Genomic DNA, 12,426 nt, shown 5'->3' with positions numbered 1-12,426 from the left:
TGGGGTTAAGACTGCGTTGAGGTGTACAGACAGCTGCAGGCAGCTGGACTTTGGACTTTGATTTTGTGGCTGAGTTGAGGTGTACGTACACTGGAGGGCTGGGGTGTACGTGCACCTGGGGTCTTGAATCATTTCTTGCAGATTTCTTTGCTTCAAGTAGCAGCAGCAGCAGCAGCAGCAGCAGCAGCAGGCAGCAATTGTTGCTGCTTGCTCAGACACATTTTGCAAACACAAATGCGGCTTGCAGTACTCAGAGTGCATTGAAAAGCTGCTGCATGCATGTGGGGGCTGGTAGTTGGAGTGCAAAACGAAAGAAAAGTGCAGAAAGCACTAAACTGTTATTGTGTTGCGCTGCAGGTGATGCTGCTGTGCAGCACGAGAGCTGCTGCTCTGCCTGCTGCACGGCGTTGTGCGTAGCAGCAGAGTTTCACTTTAGAGATCTCTGGAGGGCGAAGCTCTCTGAGTTTTTTGAAGCACTTCGGAGGTTTTTTTTGTTTGCATTGCAAAGTTTTGTGAAGTGGCACTTGCAGGGAAGTGGTATTGGTGTTGGTGATGGCGCGGCACCGTAGATTTTTGTTTTGCTGCTGCTTTCTTTTGCTGCTGCTTTCTTTTGCTGCTGCTTTCTTTTGCTGCTGCTTTCTTTTGCTGCTGCTTTCCTTTGCTGCTGCTTTCTTTTGCTGCTGCTTTCTTTTGCTGCTGCTTTCTTTTGCTGCTGCTTTCGTTTGCTGCTGCTTTCTTTTGCTGCTGCTTTCGTTTGCTGCTGCTTTCCTGCTTTCGTTTGCTGCTGCTTTCGTTTGCTGCTGCTTTCGTTTGCTGCTGCTTTCGTTTGCTGCGGCTTCCGTTTGCTGCTGCTTTCGTTTGCTGCTGCTTTCTTTTGCTGCTGCTTTCGTTTGCTGCTGCTTTCTTTTGCTGCTGCTTTCTTTTGCTGCTGCTTTCGTTTGCTGCTGCTTTCGTTTGCTGCTGCTTTCGTTTGCTGCGGCTTCCTTTTGCTGCTACCGGGCCACTCTGAATCCTCAGGAATGACTTGCTGCTGCATCCACAAAGGCAACATGCAAGAACTTGTATTTGTTTCTGTGGCTGACGATTTCGCGGGGCAGTTCTTGTCATGGGCCACAGACTGTTGAACTGCAAAGGCAGATGAGTCAGGAGTTGTGTTTAGTTCAAACAAAAGCCAAGGGCAGCACGCCTGTGCACTAAACTTAGAACTATACGCGTAGATTAAAACGGCCCCGCGAGATTCGCTGAAGTCGAGGCCACAAGTTTGGAGGAAAGAAACAGTTCGTGGAGCATATTAATGAAGTACTGAAGTTGCTTTGCAACTTCGGTACTGGCGTGTGACGAATAGGGCGCGAACAGTTGCTGCTGTGGCAAACACTACTCCTGAGAAGTGCAACTCCGCATGCAAGCAGCCTCGGCTTCGAGTTTGTCTGACTGTCTATGCTCGTCAAATGACGTTTTGTCGGAGCTGCAGAACTTGTGGCTCTGGTGGTGAGCTGGTTGACGCGGGCTCGTTGTGGAAGGCAGCCAGTAGGCACGAGACAGATTTGCCACAAGACCTTTCGCAGCAGCGTTTGTGGCTTCTAATTCCGGAGTAAACCTTCTAGCAGTCATACTGTGGCTACGCAGATATGTCGAGAAGTGCCTTAATGTGCTGGTTTCATTCTTCGGCGTCGCTCAAGTGTGCAGTCTTGTGCTAGACTAGCCACTGACTGCGATCCTGTACAACATTAGCTGTTATGTGTTGCTCAGTTGGATGTTTTTGGCCACCTGCAAATCGACTTGGTGACTGCGCTTGAGAATGGCTAGAGAGAAACAGGAACTCAGGAGAGCGCCCGATTAACTGCAGCGTCGATTCAACAATACTGAGTGATGAGCAGAGGCGTCAGTGAAGTGTTTGTTAGTTGCATCGAGGGATATTTCCGTGAAAGTGCACCTGACTAATGATTACTTGCTTCATGCAGCGGCAGACTGGCGAGAGTGTGTCAGCACAAGAGCTGCTGTCTCGCGCTAAGCTTCAAGCGCACAGTGCAGGAAGTGTTGTGCGTCTTAGGCGTGTGGCGAGTGCCGTCATTTAACTGCACACGGAGCAAGTTGCAGGTGCGCGAAACTCCTTAGTTATTATTTCGGAAGCTTTGCAATGCATTTCTCCAGCGGTTGCTTGCTGCGCCTAGTGTTGGCTAAGGAAGAGAACGATGGTTTCTCGCTGTCTTGCTGTTTCTTGGAATCTGGTTCACGTTACCCGAGATAACTAAAAGATAGGCTGCTGCATTTTTTCTTACGCATGAGGGGCATTCACCGGGGAATGCTGCGTGACATGAATACGTAGATTGTTCGTTGGAGCGAAGAGTATAAGCAGATCGGCGTTTGTCTACGCAGTGTTGCTTCTCGCCACGTTGCCTTGGGGGGATATGTTCATCTTTGTTACTCCAGTCGATTGCCGTTATGTTTATATTTGCTGAGGTCGCGCAAAACAGAAACTCATTTGTTTCAATGTTGAATTTGTAAAGCAAGACAGCAGTGGTTGGAGTGGAGCGAGAAAGCTTGGCAGCTTGTTTGCACGTTGCTCAGAATCGTTTTGCACACACAGTGTGGCTTGCAGTGCACACAGGGCTTGTAATACGCAGGTAGCAACAACATGAAACGGAGTAATCAGTGGACAGCAAAACAGGAGAAGGCAACGGGCAACATAACAAAAACAGGAGAAGGCAACGGGCAACATTTGCTTCAAGTGCGTGTTCTAATGCTTCCGGCATGGCACGAGTTTTCGTTGTGAGGCAGACGATATACGAACCGCCCACCAGCCGCCTGCACTGCAGATAGTATGGTAGGATGGGTATTCAACGGACTTTTGCATGCAGCGAAAATAGTTCCTCCGTAGGATAATCACTAGTAGCTAACTTCGTTTGCAGTGGCGTATGCAGGTAAATGCATATCTCTCGCGTCTTACTTTGGACAGCCTGCAGTACTTCACTTATTCAGCACGTGCGGTGAAACTGCAACACATCTTTTCATGAGCCTATACACCAACTGAATAAACCAATAACCTACGTTGAATTCGCCTTTTGTTTGCGGAGCATTTGTAGTCAAGGTTAGAAGCAAGGGTGGCTTGCAGGGTTGTAACAAGTGCTGAACTTGTCTCGTGTACAGCTTTTCTCTCCCAAGGCATGCAATTCTCCGCATGAGTCATGCCGAAATTTCTTCTTGCAGAGATTGGCGTTTCCTCCGGAAACGCCAATCTCTGCAAGACTTATCTAATGCCACCTAAGTGAGTGAGAATCGTGTCCTGCGTCAAGAAATTCTCCCCCCGCCATGGGCCAGCCGACACTCCCGAATCGTTTCCAACGTCTTGTCAGCGCAACTTGCCTGACAACATCTCGCCCGCATCGTCTGCAAAGTTCCTCTTCTTGCAAAGTGCAAGCGAACGCATCCATTTCCTCGCAGCCACCCCGCAGCACCACTGCTATGCCGCTCTTTTCGTCACTTCCCAACGTCCGCAACACAACCCACTGGCTGCACGTTCGCAGGCGTCGCAATAAAATAGTATGCGGGTCTACGTACTGCTCAAGCAAGATTCTCCCGCTACACACTAGCGTCCTGGAACACTTGTATAAAATGTAGTGGCATGTTCTTCCTGTCCGTAGATATTTCCAATACTTCTCCTGACAAGCTTCATCTGAGCTCTAAAGCGGCATTTGTGCTCGTGGTTTTGTGAAGGCTGCAGTCAGCTGTGTTCGGGCTTGCCACTGCATTCGTGCATCCTGACGTAAACATAAGCATAGCCGTCATTCTTAACAATGCCTAAACGTCTTGGGCCTAATGATACCGAGCGAAGGAGCGCGTTGAGGCACACGGTGATCTGCAGGACAGAAATTTTCGACTTTGTGAATGCGACGTTTCAAGTGCGCCGCAGCAGTAGTGTCGTTCGCCTATCGATTCGTCAGTCGCGACGATTCCCTCGAGCCAACCCTTTGAGCGCACAGTGCAGATCTATGCACACCGTTACGCCAAGCTGCGTAATAGCTGCGTAATAGCTACAGTCAGTTCAGTACGTCACAACCCTTGCGCCACCACAGAACTGTTGCTGACTAGCTGGAAAACGTTACACGCGGTGCCTTGGGCAGTATCGCTCAACAGTCGCTGCTGTGCAAAAAGTCCCTGCTGGGTACTTGTGTGAAGATATGCGTTGTCCTTACGTTTTGCATGCATTCCGGTGCTTCGCTGTAGCTGTTTTCATAGTGACGCTTACTGTCGACTATCTACACGAAAATTCATCGAAAAGCATCAACATTTATGCTAGACCTAAATGCGCCAGATGGTGGCTGCAACAAACTTCTTTGAAGCAACATTAAGTAAACTAGTGAGAGTTCTATTTTCGATCGATGCAACTGCATCATTAAACAGCCGAGAAATCATTGACAGGTAGATGGAAATGTGCTCATCGGAGTCTTGTCTCGGCAGTGAATTGCAGGAGTGTGCAAGACACAAAGATCATAATACGCAGAGAAAACCTAATTTTCAAGAGTTTTTAACTTTAAAACACGCATCGTGGGGGACGTCGAAAAAAAATTAATGCCGCTTCCTCTATGCAGCCCGCACAAGGCACCTGTTTAAGTATCAAGGCATTTAATTTATTCTATGATGTGACACCACCCACCTTTTGAGCCACATTACATGCCGCAAGTTTACACCATATTCGTATGCATCAACTGAACTTTGAATTCTACTGTAGCTCCCCTTGCCCGCGTCGCTTTTCAGGAAACAGCAGGCGAGAGTGCGGCAGGTCTTCTGCAGAGGATACTGAATCACGGCTGCTCCAGCGCCAGAATTTACTAAACAGTTTCCAAGATAGTTTGCCCTTTCTTTGCTATCTGGAGTGGCAGCAACAGTTGCGGTTGTAAACTGCATGTCTGGACAGTTTTATATCACCACGCCGCGCATCAACACAGTTTCTTATTACGCAGGACGATACAAATGTCCGGGCATAGAAAAGCGTTTTAAAGTTAAAAACTCTTGAATATTAGGTTTTCTCTGCGTATCATGATCTTTGTGTCTGGTGCATCAGATACAAAAAAAGAGAAAACGATGCGCAACCATAGGCACCTTTCTGCATATAAGGAACCTCAACTTGCAGTGGCATGGCGTCATCTTAAGAAGAAAGTGTCGTTTACAGAGGCTGCATCATGGCGTTTTGGCGATTCGAAGCATCTAGAACGCATTCCAAATGCCGTTTTGGTAAAGATGACCAGAGCCAACCAACTCTTCCTTGTTTTTTCAGGAGCATTTTTACCTTCACTCGCTCTGAATTTCCTGTCGCATGCAAGGGCAACGCACTTCCTGAAATGAATGAATCTCGTGGTACTTGGCAACAAATGTTAATGGTACTTTTCTTCGAGAGTCCCCCATTTTGCACTGCTATGAGCTGACCTTAGTTGGCTTCATTTCGAATGCATTTTTGTGCAGTAAGGGAATATCCACTGCATGATCACGCTGTTAAAAATACTTTCAAATCCGCTCCAAGAACAACGAAGAGACAGACGCTTTGGTGCTACATTCCTGTCTCACGAGGCTGTAAATTTTGATAAGTGAAGTGTAGCTTTGCCAATATGCAAGTGAATACAAAAGAGAAGCTAGCTTCTCCATACTTTGCTCGTCAGAATTTTCACTGCAAATATGTTAAGAAAAGACAAAAAAACTCATGTCCAGGACTAGGCCAACGAGCTTATGATTGTGCGTGGCTTGAGGGCAAACTGCGGATTTAGAATAATCACTGCAAGTTTCCATTTGATAACGTGTGCTCAAGAAATATTTGACATCAACGTACAATGAAGGAGCAAACTTCCTACTTAGATTCTGTATTTGGCGCATGCGAATCTGCCCGCTTGCACCTAGTGCGCCAAGACCAATCGCTTCACTATAAAATCAGAGCATGCAAATACGCAGTATTTAACCTAGACAAATACTTTTGACGATTGTGTGTTCATGTGGGAAAACGCCTTTGTACAAATGTTCATATAAAAACTGAAAGCACAGCACACGCACAAGGATGCTTACTTTCAAAACTATTACTTCTCAGCGTTTGCTTTGTCTGCTTCATTGTCTCCATCCATTCGTAGAGTGCTGCTGCTGCTTTGTGAAGGCAACCGCAACCTCTCGCATGCGACCTCTTACAGCTAAAGTACAACATTACTTAAACAACAAATGCATGCATTGTAGAGGTCTACAGTCATGGGCCTCACTTTGACTGGAACAATCATGGGTAGTTGCCGCTTTACAGCCATATCAGATGCTGTTCGCAATTCCTGGTGGAGTCAGACTTCCACAAACGTTTGGAACACCCGCTTATCTTGCACAGTAGCGCATAATCTCCGCGTTTCGATAGCGGACAGGTGAACAAACAGCTCGCGTCTAGAAAGATAGCTCCATCACGCAAACTGTATACCATTCGGGTTCGCAAAAGTTCAATAACAAGCCATATGCAGTGCAAAAAGCAGAAAGAGCATAATCGATCGTAGTAAGCATGATCATGTCCTACGAGTTTTTCAGCATCGCTCTGCATCCTGCAACAACCCACCAGTCACTAGAAGTGAATCTGGCTTTTGCGCACCATCTGCAGAAACATAACATATCCTACGCGTCCACAACGAAAATTCGCATTTTCTTGCTTTCTGATAAGCAGGCCGAGTTCCCACGCTCAAGTAATTAATTCACTGGTATGCTGCCACGAGCACAGCAATATGGTGCGGGCAAAATAGTCCACTCTGGAAACTTTGCCCATATTCAAACGAACATTTCGAGATATATTCCCACTTTTATAGATCTATCGGATTTACTAATGCGCGTGCAATTCAACAGTCTACTTGCGCTCAAGGTCGAACAATCGGGTGCAATCAAGCGCGCCAACAAAACGGAAACTCTGCCAAAATGACGAACAGTCTGAATCGTATTGCAAACTTCCGAATGGCCTCCATGTGACGCTTTTGCGACACTAAACGACTGACAATGCAGCTGTGCAACAGCATTGCCAACTTTCATCTATCCCATGATAAAGGCTTGCATGACAATTATCTGTTATCGGCGCGTTAGCGTCGCAAGCCCTGCTCGCAAGCAAATCCGTCCCGTCATCGCCTACAAAATCTGCAAAGCCTACGCAGTAAGATCAAGACAGAGAAAACGTAAAAAAAGGAGGTGCCACAGCTTAAGACGAAGTTGAAATTAGCTCAACGCTGACGAGTCATCTTCCTGTCCTCATGTGTACTCCTCTCACAAAAGCAAACGACTGCACCCAGCGCTTGACAAATACAGATTCGCTGCAAAATACTTGCCGCGCAGAAATGCTTCAAGGAGCGAATCGCTACAGCCAACGCACCTTCTTAATGCAGACAGCCATGACAAGCTGTAACGGCCAATGCGGCGCTTCGCAGCCCCAGCCAAACAGTGCTTGCTCACCTGATATCTCTTGATTGAGCCCATAACAACGTTTAAAAGGAACGAAAACTGTCTAAGGACACAGTATTCACATTGCCAAATCCCATGTTTTTCCACAGCTTCAAACAGTTTATACACCCACACAGAAAACAGCTGTTGTTCAAGCACCATTCTAAACGCCTTTCCCCGGAAATTGCCACATGCACCCACAAGCAGCTTCACCAAGATCACAAGGCATTCAGGAGTGCACAATGCGGAGTGCTGGGGAAAGAAAAGCTTCGGGAGATCTGAAATCCAAACACGAAACTGCCACTTCAAGCTATTTTTACATCCTTCACTGACAAATAGTCTGCCCCACACATATATTCGGAACTGTGTTTGGGCACAAACAAAAACACTAACAAAATCTGTCTCCTCTTGACTTTACAGGGCCCTACGTAACTCGCACACGACGTTTTTCGTGCTACTGAATTACATCCTTGGAGTTTGACAAGAAGAGACGCCGAGGGCCAAAATCAACAAAAGCGTGAATTGAGATACATGAAAGTGAGCAAATACTAATCACAAATGCCAATTGAGATGAGCGTGAATTCAAATACGTGAAAGTAAGTGAATGGTAAAGAGCCTGCTTAGCAAAAATACTGTTATTTCGTACTCCGCATCTCTGCACTTTTATACGAATAGTGTGATATTTAAGTTATAATACATCACATATAGTATATAATGCACACACCTAACACTTAATTTGTGACGCCTGATTATAGTCCATAGAGTCAGTCAGCCGTCTGAGGCAGACCGATACTTTGTTGAAATTACAGTTAAAAGAGCACAGGCTGAAAACTGATGAATAAAAATGCATTTATGAAATATACAGTAGACAGCGGGAAAGTTTTGCCGTTAGAGTAGGCAACCTTTTGCTCTCTACGCAGCCCAGCAGCTGCCTCTGAGGCCAGCCACAGTTGAAACTCATTGGATTTATCTGATTGTTCTTCTTTTTATCTAATCTTTTTTGTCCCCTTTCTTTGCATGTCATCCTTGCTGCCCCGTCTAGATCTTGATAAATATTCACAGTCTACATTACATGTGCAGATGTGGCCCGTGCATATACATTTACATCTCCACACATATACATATATACATATATATTTGTAAGTAGACTCGTATGGCTGCAGATATATGTATAGTTATGTATGCAGCAGTTGCACCCTGCTGGGGCGGAGCAAGGAGTAAAAATAAAGCAAAAGTGCGGTAGAGCTGCAAAACAAAGCTCCCCAATGCCCTGTGAGGGCTTTGCCCAGGAGCCAGGTTTTCGAATATTTGATTTGGCAAGAAAATTTCTGCTCAATTTACTTCCGTTTGTCCAGCTAAGACCAACGGAGAAGGCGCTCGAGGCAGCGAGCACCCTGTGCTCAGTGCGCTACCGCTGCGGCTAGAGGGCTTTCTCCAGCCATAACAAACCCAGAAAGAACACTTAAAAAATAAAACAATGATAGATAATGCGATACTACAAGACGGCAAAGAAACTTCATGAACAAAAGAAACTAAACGCGACCTAGACAGATACGCAGGCTCTGAGCGCTTTTGCGGGGTGCTCTCCGCAGAGCGCCACTTGAACGAATTTTGTCAGGAAATAGCAGTAGTTCTTACAAAAAAGATATTAATTTTTTTTTGTGAAGAAATTTCCCGTCTTGAGAAAGTAGCAGCACAAGGTGTGGATACTAGCACCACTCACACGCAGCCTGGCACAAGTAAGTAGCACCTGGCTCATCTGATTTGAATCGGTCATAGGTAAAAAGAGTGTTTCATGCTGCAGACTCGCGTGCATTAACGTTTAGTTCTTCATTTAGACTGGTTTCTCAGCCAACATTTACGCTGCCCAGTTAGCAGTAGTTGGTGGGAGGGATGCGGAGATGCGGACCAACGCCCGTCTCGGGAACAGCCGGATCGTGAAACCCCCGCCGCATGTTATTCTGCAAATCGCGCTGAAACCGAGAAACCTTGCTTGAACAAATCAAAAATTATAGTTTCGTTTTTTCCCGAAGACTTTACTTGCATTTAAACGCCATTTGGCGCTTAATTTCCCCGCCGCGTCCCTGCATTCATCGTTCACCCCAGGGCACTTGCCTGCTTACACGGCTCCACCCCCGCTCAGCCTAGTTTTGTGAAAATGTCTCGTTTTATGCTTTTCGGCGCCTTGCTCGCGGCTTTCGAGCCCTTCTCTGCTGTTGAATCTGCTCAGTATGGCGCGGATTTTGCAGCTGCAGACGCAGACACGGTGCTGCGCGAGCTCCCTTCCGTCCAGGTTTCAGATGCTCGCCTGAGAGGAAAGGCTGCAGCGGACCTCACTAGGGCCCTTTTGGGTCTTTCCTTGGTGACTGCTCTGATGGCAGTTGTTTTCTTGGTGCTGCACTGCTACAAAACCTTGCGCCTTAACTCTAACCTCGGCACGGCCGTGAGACGGCTTGCAGAAGACGATGAACCCCAATGCTCCGTAAGCCAGAGTATTGTGCTATTTGCTGAAAGAGACTGCCTGCGACACTTGAAAGGATCGAATTGGGGGAGACGGTTTTGCAGTTGTAGCCCGATGGTCGCCGCTGCAAATTTGTGAAAGCTCCACTCCTGTACAGCTTGCGATGCCCAGCTTGTTTATAGAGAAACAACAGCACTAACGTATTATTGGGAACAATCAGAAGGGAAAAGTTTGAAACAGTACCTTGTGAATCATGAAAAGCCTTGTAAATGCTCACTGTGTGAACTATTGGACTGTATTTCTAACGCTGTAGAAGGGTAACAACGAGCCAGCGCTAAAAGCTTGAGTTAAAGGATTCTGTGAACTGGCAGACTCCCAAGGATTTTCCAAAGTGCACTTCTTCGTTTAGTGCCAATTCAGAAGGAACGTTGGCTAGGAGGCACGCACACGTAATTTCGGGTTGCGGCGCCACTCGCTTTTGATGCACAGCAGGCACAAAGCCCTTTCGTTCCTGATACATTGAGCATTTTTTAAGTTCTTGTCCTAGATGTTCAAGCGACTGTTATGAACTCAGTGTTCAGGGGACCACCTGTGCTTGTAGCCGTTGCTTGCAAGGGGTTTTGAGAGCTGGTTTCTCGATAGCGGACAGCAAAAGCGCCTATTTGGGGGTTCCCGGCGTGCATTTTCGTGTTGACGCTTTATACTGCACTGCGGAAGTTCTTTACCTTCACGATAGGCTGAAATTAACTGTGTTTCACCTTCGTGCTGATCAGCTCAGCTCCAGTTGCTCTGTTGTGCATATTCGATGCCTTTCCAAAGACAATCTTGGAAACAAGATACCTTGACTGCATTACGCCGATCTGCACAGTCTGATGCTGGTGTTCCGTGCTATTCCTTGTATTTCGATTGAAGAGTGGTCAGTTTTTGACGCTTCAGGAAGTATGCCAGCGCGCCGATTCAACATAGCAATCTTTGTGGATTAAATAGCAGATTTGGCAGTGCCGAACTTTAGCTTCCCTATCGTGCTTTTTTGCAGCGGCATTCATCCTGTGACAGTTCTGTTAAGTTCGCAGAAAAATAAATCCACCTGCTCGGGTACCCATGTTTTGGTAGTGCTGCGTAGCTACTTGGAACTTATGCTTATTCATGGGTTGGCCGCAGGTTTCCACGGGTGAGCACTTTAGCATAATTTTCCTTGTACTTGCCGTTATCTGGAAGTTCAGGGCGTGCTTTTTCTTGCACCAGCATCTCCGTAGATGCAGTTTGCGCCAGCTAACTTCCAGGGATTATTCGGTTTCTTGTAGGATTTACTCCTGCCATGCCCAACGTGTACAGAAGCCGTTAGCATGAAAAATTTACTTCCGGCGCAGGCAAAGTAGATACAGCTGGCTTGTTCTCGCGTGATTCACATAGGCCTCTTGTTACAGCAAGGCATTTTGTGGGAAGTGCCTTGCATATATAAGAATCTTAGACCTGAGACACAAACACGTGACTTCGGATCACTATACCACTTGCTTCTGCTGCAAGGGGAGTTCGTTGATTTCGTCCAGTGGCATGCAATAGCTTGGTTATCCCACAGATGTGTATCGCTGTGTTTCCCGAACTGCCGCGCCGTCTGTGCGCAGCCACTGCGTAGATGGAACTGCCTCGCAGGAGCACAACTAATTGTTCCTGCTCGTCTCCTGAGCTTACTGGTTTCGATCGAGTATTGAGTGTTTCTTTCAAATATAGTATTCCTGTCTATTTCGAGAAGTGTATTCCCAAGGAAGTGCGTCCACGGGAAGGCACAGCAGAAATACCTGATTCCTTCGGGCATGCTTCACACAGCTCGGTAATTTCACTTTAGCTTGGTGTTTCTAGTCAACATTCGGCGTTCCATTCATATATATTCCTCTTCATTTCAAAAGGTGTAATGATCTACAGCCCGAGGAAGTGCGTCCACTCACAGAATGCGGAAATAGCTTATTTCTCCGGGCATACGTTGCACAGCTCAGTAATCCCACTTAAGTTTAATGATTCCCAAAACATATTTGGTGTTTTGCTCAAATGGATTATCGCCGTTCATTTTCAAATGTGTCAATCTTTTGGGCGAGGGAGTGCGTCCACACGCAGAGGTGGCGGAAGCTGCTCACTTCCTCGGGCCTGATTGAAATAATTTGGTAATATAAGTGATCTTCATGGCGCATTTGGTGTTTCGTTCAAATGTATTATTCCTGTTTATTTTAAAATGTACTATAATCTTTAGGCCGAGGAAGTGAGTGCACACAGAGAGGTAGCGAAAATTGCTCATTTCCTGGGGCCTGATCGAAATAGTTTGGTAATGTCAGTGAGCTTCATGGCGCATTTACTGTTTCGCTCAAATGTATTATTCTTGTTCATTTCAAAGTTTGCTATAATCTTTAGGCCGAGGAAGTGCGTCCACACGGAGAGGTAGCGGAAATTGCTCACTTCCTCGGGCCTGATTCAAATAGTTTGGTAATATCAGTGAGCTTTATGGTGCACTTGTCGTTTCGTTCAAGTGCATTATTCCT

The 12,426-nt window shown here is 46.5% G+C and overlaps 1 protein-coding gene across 1 annotated transcript; it reads left to right on the top strand.

Annotated features, from left to right (window-relative positions):
* Window positions 1-9,592: 9,592 nt before the first annotated feature.
* Window positions 9,593-11,240, top strand: ENH_00012080 (hypothetical protein, conserved; the record flags this gene model as incomplete). Its single annotated transcript, XM_013578947.1, has 3 exons — window positions 9,593-9,916; window positions 11,057-11,066; window positions 11,200-11,240. The coding sequence occupies 3 exons, from the start codon at window positions 9,593-9,595 to the stop codon at window positions 11,238-11,240; spliced, it is 375 nt and encodes a 124-aa protein (XP_013434401.1).
* Between the last annotated feature and the right edge of the window lie 1,186 nt (window positions 11,241-12,426).

Source organism: Eimeria necatrix, genomic scaffold (genome assembly GCF_000499385.1).
Source record: "Eimeria necatrix Houghton genomic scaffold, Enh_scaff137, whole genome shotgun sequence".
Lineage (NCBI taxonomy): Eukaryota > Apicomplexa > Conoidasida > Eucoccidiorida > Eimeriidae > Eimeria > Eimeria necatrix.
The sequence above is the reverse complement of the archived record's forward strand: the minus strand, read 5'-3'. Positions and strand labels throughout refer to the sequence as shown.